Genomic DNA, 8,360 nt, shown 5'->3' with positions numbered 1-8,360 from the left:
TAATAACGTCAATCAAACCGTTGATTTAACAGTGTTGCCATCAACATCTCAAGCTGCATGTCTAACTTAGTTCCTCCTAATAATTCGGAGCCCCGCACATCAGACACCATTACCAAAAAGTTGGTTGTAATTCCTCCGAGAAGATCAATCTTTGTCTCTAGATTTGCTAAAGATACTTCCTCGGATGATATAAAGTCATACATATCGACTAAAATTAGAACTAAAGATGTATTTATTCGTAAATTTAATTTTAAATACGATCGCGATATTTCATCTTTTAAAATTGATGTAGCTTCCGAAGATTTTGATTCACTACTAAATAGTTCATTTTGGCCGACCGGGGCGTTTGTTCGCGAGTTTGAGTATAAACCTAATAAAAGTAATAATAACGTAGCTAAAATTTCTAATCTTAATTCTGATTCAAAAAACTAACTCGCAAGTCTAATTTAAGTATTTACTATCAAAACGTTAGAGGTTTGAATACCAAATTAACTGACTTATATTTAAAAGGTTTTGACTGCAATTATAATATTATTTCCTTGACCGAAACATGGCTCAAACCTCATATTTTTAATTCCGAAATTCTTCCAAATGAATATCAAATATACAGGAGTGACCGCGTGGGCAGAATCGGCGGTGGTGTTCTTTTTGCGGTGCATTCATCGATACCATCCGAGGAAGTTAGTCTTCCTGTCATTGAATATACCGAATTTAAATGTATACGTGTACAGGCTGGAAAGACTTATATTTATTTAGCTCTTTGCTACATCCCTCCTAATTCTGCCGTATCGGTATATATGCAGCTAGTTTCTTTACTTGAGACCGTAAATGCAATGCTTACGGCATCCGATTCTATGATTGTTTTGGGCGATTTAAATCTGCCACATATTTCATGGAACATCATTGACACCGATGTTGTACCAGTTTCATCTAGAGATAGTTACAATGTATTTCTGGAGGAAATGGCTGAACTTTGCCTCAAACAAATAAATATATGTCCAAATAAGTTTGGAAAGGTCTTGGATCTCGTTTACGTTGATGATGTTCCGAAGGCCTCTATTAATCGGTGTGATCCCCTAGTTTTGCCGGAAGATGCATACCATCCTGCTCTTGAGTTAAGCTACGAAATCATAAATGAAATACATAATAATAAGTCAAGTTCAAGTACTAGATATGTTTTTGCGAAAGCAAATTTCAGGAAAATTAACAAAGAACTTTCAAAGTTATCTTGGCCAATATATAGAGATGACGTGGAGCGTAGCGTTGAGCACTTTAATGATACTGTTTTCAATTTGTTTCGAAAGTATGTGCCAATACGTAATATTGTTCATGAAGAACCAATACAATTATGGTTCACTAAAGAGCTTAAAAATTTGAAAAATAAAAAGTCGCACTCTTTTAAACTGTATAAAAGAACGGGCTTACACAGTGATTACCTAAGGTACTCAGTTTTGCGGCATAGCTACTTTGCATTAAATAAGAAATGTTATAATTCATATTTATGTAAAATTAAGAAGAATTTAATTAACAATCCTAAATCATTTTATGGTTTCGTAAATTCAAAGCGTAAGGCACATGGTTTTCCGTCCGCTATGCATTATCGCAACACTGTATCTAGCGACAGCCAACTCATTGCCAACATGTTTGCTCGGTTCTTTAGGTCCAATTATTCTGTAGACTTCCCTATAAGTGGAGACTATCCGTACGAGCTTTGTCCAATCAACTCTGCTTATATTCCAGTAATATCTTCCGATGAAGTTTTACACTATTTAAAAACCTTAAAAGCGTCATTTAGGCCTGGACCTGATCATATTCCGACCTGTTTTCTTAAAAACTGCGCTGAGAACATCTGCGAGCCTTTAACAACTCTATTCAATTTGTCACTTAAACATGGAGTTTTTCCGTCAGCCTGGAAGGAGTCTTTCATAATACCACTTCACAAAAACGGCAGCAGGTCGTCTATAGAAAACTATCGAGGCATAGCGAAACTCTCCGCTATCCCCAAATTATTCGAAGCAATTATTGTTAACCAGCTGACATATTCTATATCTTCTTCAATTACACAATCTCAACACGGGTTTTCTAAAGGAAAATCTACTATGACTAATTTATTGGAGTTTACCACTCATGTCTCAAACGGTTTTAGAGAAAATGCTCATACCGACGTAATATACACCGATTTCAGTAAAGCTTTTGACAAAGTATGTCACTCGTTACTCATCCGTAAACTCGACCTAATCGGCTTTCAGCCCAGTCTTCTTCAATGGATCTCATCTTACCTCTCTGATAGAACACAAAGAGTTATTGTTAATAATTGTTCTTCCAACATCATTAAAGTTTCTTCAGGGGTTCCTCAGGGAAGCCACCTTGGTCCGATTCTGTTCCTGATATTCATTAATGATATTTCTTCTATAATAAAACATTCAAAAATTTTAATGTATGCCGATGATGTGAAACTTTTTAAAACATTGTCCTCTATCGAAGAAAGGTCTTTGTTACAAGCGGATCTGAACAACGTGGTTAGTTGGTGTAATACAAACTATATGCCACTAAACCTTCAAAAATGTAAAGTTATGTGTTTCTCTCGGAGGGCTGTTCAACCAGCTGTTTATTCAATATCAAATTATAATCTGGAGCAGGTATCCAATTTTGTCGATCTTGGTATCACAATGGATTCCAAACTCAATTTCAACCATCATATTAATGTTACAGTCAATAAAGCCAAAGGCGTTTTTGCATTTGTAAGGCGATGGTCAAAAGAGTTCAAAGATCCTTATGTTACAAAAGCTCTTTTTACCAGTTTAGTTAGACCTATACTAGAATACGGATCTATTGTTTGGAATCCCCGCTACCAAGTTCATTCAGAAAGAATTGAATCAATTCAAAAACAATTCTTGCTTTTTGCATTGCGTAATTTTAACTGGGATTCAGATTACAATCTCCCCCCTTACACAAGTCGTATAAAGCTCATAAATTTGCCTACACTCGCAAGCCGTAGAGAAATGCTGGGTATAATATTTATCGTAAAATTAGTGACAGGCTTGATTAATAGCCCGGCCCTCCTGGCTGAGGTAAATTTTAATGTTCCTTCTCGAGTGTCAAGACACTTTCGACCTCTATTTTTAAAGCCAGGCAAAACTAATTTTGAACTAAACGAATCATTCCGTGGTTTATGTCAGGATTTTAACTGTCATTTCAGCACGTTTGACGTATCGGACTCGACTTTTACTATAAAGAAAACTATTATTTCCACTCTCAATAATTGAAATACTATCTTTAGCATATCCAATCAGCTGATGAATTGGATTCTGTAGCTGAATAGCTTTAGATCTCGACACTTAACAAACTCCTGTTTCCACTACTCGGCACCAAACAACTAAAAAACTAAAAAAAAAACAAAAGTTCCGTACGTTATGCGGACTGCGCACCTCGTGTCGGTTGGGCGGGAATGGAGGGTAAAATGCCGTTGGGATTAATTAATTAATTAATTAAATTCTTTGCATCGGGTGATCTGCTTCTGGCCATGATGAAATGTTTGTCTTTGTTAATGTCTTGGCCACAGCTGCGCAGCGTTCACATCCTCGAATATATTGCTTGATGTCTTCGTCAATTACCGGCCAATATACATAGCTGCGGGTCAGGGCTTTTGTTCGCCCAAGTCCTTGATGGCCCCTGTGTAAGCTTTTCAGAATTCGTCGGCGATAACACTTGGGTATAACCAAGCGACCTTTCCACATAATACAGCCTTCAATCGTGCTAAGCTCGTCGCGGTTTATGTAGAAACTACGAAGGCCTTCATCCATCGTATTTGGCCACTTACCATTTTTGAGGAGCTTAAGAACCTGCTGTAATAGCGCTTCTTTCTGCGTGGCCTTTTGAATCATCGGAAACGTTAGCGGAAAACTTTGTACGGCGTTGGAAGCAATTTGCTTCACTTCCTGTTCAAGTTGGCAGCAAGCGATGACTGCGTCTTCGTTAGGCTTAGATGTATTCCTAATAAGTCGTGACAGTACATCCGCAGCTCCAAATTCTTTCGTTGGTACATGTTCCAATATAAAATCGTACGACATTAACGTTAAAGCCCATCGCTCAAGGGGGTTTGCAGAGTGTGAAGGAATGCCCTTCTTATTACCAAAGATGGCAAGCAATGGTTTATGGTCGGTATGTAGATAGAATTCTCTACCGTACAAGTATTTATGAAATTTTACTACTGCTACACTAGAGCCAAGCCTTCCTTCTCAATTTGAGAATAATTCTTCTCAGACTGAGTAAGAGCTCTCGAAGCATGTGCTATAGCCTTTTCACTCCCATCAGGGTATACATATATGGCAAATATATGCACCTAGGCCTACAGTAGAAGCGTCGGCAGCTACTTTAATTGGCAAACTAGGGTTATAGTGCGTTAATAACAGATCCGATGACAAAAGTTCTTTAAATTTATTGAAGTGTTTCTGACATTGTAGTGTCCAATTCAATTTTGTATCGGTTTTTAGCAAAGCATCCAAAGAATTTCTTAGAATACGCATTTCTCGAATGAACTTACCGTAGTAATTTACTGCACCTAAAATCGTTGGAAGTTCGCTCAAATCTTTTGGTGGTGGTAGTTCTAAAATTGTGTTGATTTTGTTCTTATCTGGACTGATACCGTTGCCGTCAATGTGGTAGCCCAGATAGGTACACGGTTTTTAAAAAAATTCACATTTGCTGAAGTTGACAGGGAGGTTACGTAATTTGGAACGGTTGAATAGTTCAATTACAGACTGAATGTTTTGCTCTTTCGTTTTGATCGCAATAACAACGTCGTCGAGTTACGGAAATACACCAGAAATCCCCGTAAGTAGTGACTCCATGACTTGCTGAAATGCTCCGGGTGCCGATTTAACTCCTGGTGCCAAGCGGTTAAATCTATATAATCCACGATGAGTATTGATTACTAAAAGTTTTTTTATTTCCTCATCCACTTCCATTTTGCATGTAAGCGTTGTTAAGGTCTACGATAGAAAAATATGCGCACCCATTAAAATGTACAAATATTTCGTCTGGAAGTGGCAGTGGAAAAGTGTGATTCTCCAGCTGTTCGTTAAGGCCCGTAGAGTAATCGCCACATAACCGCACCTCGCCTGAAGCTTTTCTTAAAACCACGATTGGGGCAGCCCATTTAGAAAAACTTATTGGCGTAATAATACCCTCGCTTTCTAATCATTTCAGTTCACTTTCAACTTGACATCGTGCTGCATATGCTATTGGTCTTTTCGGTCGAAACATGGGAACTGCTTGCGGTTTAAGTTGCAGGTGAACTTTATACGCTGTACAGTGACCAATTTCATCTCTAAAAACACTTGGGAACATCTTAAGTAAATTTGGCTGGGCGAATTTACTGCTAGCTTGGTTGTTCCTGCAGGCTGTGTATTCCGAAATGGGTGTTCCCCATAAGTCGAAAAGTGATATAACATCTGTACCTAGTAAATTTTGGTGAGGACAAACTGTTATTGTTGCTTGCTTTCTCTTTCCGCTTATTTCGACGTCGCATCAAATTCACCACTAATTCGGATGTGATTCCCTGAAGCGTCGCGCGTTGACCCTTGGCATAAACGTAATGGAGGACTGCCGATCTTTTCCCAATTTCGTGTTGAAATGATCGCTATGTCCGCTCCGGTATCGTGCTGGAGTTTAAGTTGGACGTTTTGGATTTCAATAGTCACGAAACGTCGGTTTCGAGCAATATTATTACACGTTGTAACTACGTTTTCAACAAATTTTCGCGTTTTCCCACTCTTTTACTCTTTAATTCATTAAATTTTGAAATAGGTTTCTGTTTCGAAAAACATGCACAATACCCCTCTTTATGTCCTATTTTGCCGCATTGCATACATTTATGGCTAGTGAATAAACCGTGGCGTTTGTGTGAGTATAAACTCCAACAAAGCACTAGGGTTTTTTATTTGGAAAGATAAGAAGAAATAAAAAGGTCAAGTTTTAACATACCTAATATAAAATGGTGTTTGGCGGTTTATTTAATGTATTAAACCTAAAGTTGGCTTACAATGTTACCTCTGATATGAATTAAACTCAAACTGCGTATAAAAAAGATTTAAAGTCTTAAATCGAACCCTCAAAACAGTTTGTAGGATCCGTTTGGAGAGGAAATTGACCGAATACGCACTGACGTGAAAAGTGCAGTTTCTCACATATGAGCGTGTATGTGTACATGTGTTAAGTTCACATTAGGGTGGAACTATTATAATATAATTTAATAATTTGGTTTAGCGTGGAGGCCTAAACAGCTAGTAAAATTACATTCGCGAACGAAATGCATATTCCCGCATTGCCAGCAAGGCCTGCTCGGCATTGACTTTGTAGCAGGTTTTGTGGCGGATTTTGCATCTTTTTGCAAAGAAATTGCTTGTATTTTCATTGGATTTTCACGCACGAGCGCATCATTTTTCAAATTTTTCATCCGCTGTATTTCGGCTACCCAAAAAAATCTATCGTTAATTGTCTGTCATTAGTTTCGGAGTCGAGCATACTTAGAAGTCTGGCGCGAAGTTCTTCGTCACGTACCGATTGAATACCATGAACGAACATGAGGCACTTGAAATTATCAACTGTGCACTCTCGAAGTGAAAAATTTTCGCACAATTTATTAACACGAGCTGCGTACTTTACAATGTCTTCTTCTAAGCGTACATTCTGTAAGCATTTTACCCTTATGCTAAGTTGCGATTCTTTCTTATCAAACAATTTATTGAACGTTGCAATGGTATCTTTAAAACTTATGTCACGCGGCTGAGCAGGTAAAATGTAGTCTCGATATTTATCGAATATATTCGTGCATACCTTCCGTAAAAGCAATCGAACTTTTGTAGCATCGTCCAATGACGTCCCCTCCACACCAAAATGGTATTCATACCGTGCATACCACTTAGCGAAAGTTTGACCTTCCTCAGGGTCATAAATAAACTCCCGTATACTCTTTGCCAGCGTCTCCATTAGGGTTTCCGTACCTCCCGTTGTGCTGTTTATCGGCGAGCTCCGCTCATTTTGCCTTGTCGGGTTGATTGTTGTCGCCGCGATTAGACGCTCCAAAAGCTGCTTTTGTTGCTCGGCGGTTTCCTGCTGCCTTGCCAAAAGAGTCGCAACGACCTGTTCCAACGTAGCCATTCTGGATGTTGCGCGTATTAGATAAAAAGAGCTTATTTTTTTCTCGTCGCCACTGTTATGGTGAGTGATGCCGTAGCTTAATCTTTATTTACAAGATAATACAAACACAATACAAATTAGGTTTTTTATCTATTTATTTATTTATTTATTTCAAGTCTTCGAATACAAATATTCTTACAGACTGCGTATAAAATCTAAAACTATGTAGAATTAATGCTAAATTAAAACTAACATACAAATAAGATGGAGTGAACGGGCAATTAATGGCTATTGGTGTAGCTGGAAAAAGAATTGACGTAGATAGTTGATTGAAGTGGCACTAGGTTGCAAGAAGACCGTATTTAATTCTGCACAAGTACGAAATATAGGAGAATTTGCACCATGGTTGGTTCTGGAGAAGTCAATATTAAAAATTCAGAATAACGAAGTATTCTGGACGGGACATTGAACACAATTTTATTTAGAAGGGTGGGGCAATCGATCGACCCATTTATGAGTTTGACAACAAAAGAGCAGGCTAAAAAAGATCTCCTATTTTCAAGGGTATCCAGGCTAATTAGCAGGCACCGAGAGTGATAAGGGGGCAATGGTACAGAAAAGTTTAAAGATCGGAGAGCAAACCGAAGAAAAACTTTTTGAACGCGCTCTAAGCGGTAGAATAGAGTCTTACTGTAAGGCCTCCAGATAAAAGATGCGTTTTAGAAATATACATACAATTATACAAATTTAAATAAAGTCTTACAGCGTATTACGCTACAACGTGCTTATTAGTAGACAGACGGAATAGAAAAGAAATAATACGCCGTAAGCTACGAAACGGGATACAAATGACAGATACTTATTTTACAAACATATGAGCTTAGAAGTCTTCATTTTTGGGGTTGCCAACAAATACTAATACGGTCAATAAAATGGGTGACTGCCATAAGTGCAAAGGCCTAATAGGCGGTGAGAGTGGAATCCGCTCTGAAGGTATATGCGGCAAAGTGTACAGTAAAAAAGTACTTGCGGACAATGCCTATGTGCACTTTATGTGTGATGGTTGTCTCACAATATGCATAATATTGATGAGGTGTAGCGAAACATGAATATCTCTATGGAGAATAATAGTAAATAAATAATATAAAAAAAAACTTTTTAATATACAACGCTTTTTATGGGACTGAGAAGTATTATTTTCTACTTTTTAGTCCATTTAT

General features: G+C 37.8%; 1 protein-coding gene across 1 annotated transcript; it reads right to left on the bottom strand.

The window, feature by feature from the left end:
- Positions 1-6,471: 6,471 nt before the first annotated feature.
- On the bottom strand, positions 6,472-7,161 carry LOC108361067 (uncharacterized protein K02A2.6-like). The gene has a single exon (XM_017613597.1). The coding sequence runs from the start codon at positions 7,159-7,161 to the stop codon at positions 6,472-6,474; it is 690 nt and encodes a 229-aa protein (XP_017469086.1).
- Between the last annotated feature and the right edge of the window lie 1,199 nt (positions 7,162-8,360).

The sequence above is a fragment of the Rhagoletis zephyria genome, unplaced genomic scaffold (assembly GCF_001687245.7).
Source record: "Rhagoletis zephyria isolate East Lansing unplaced genomic scaffold, Rhagoletis_zephyria_1.1 Rzeph_scaffold_00692, whole genome shotgun sequence".
NCBI classification, from domain to species: domain Eukaryota; kingdom Metazoa; phylum Arthropoda; class Insecta; order Diptera; family Tephritidae; genus Rhagoletis; species Rhagoletis zephyria.
The sequence above is the reverse complement of the archived record's forward strand: the minus strand, read 5'-3'. Positions and strand labels throughout refer to the sequence as shown.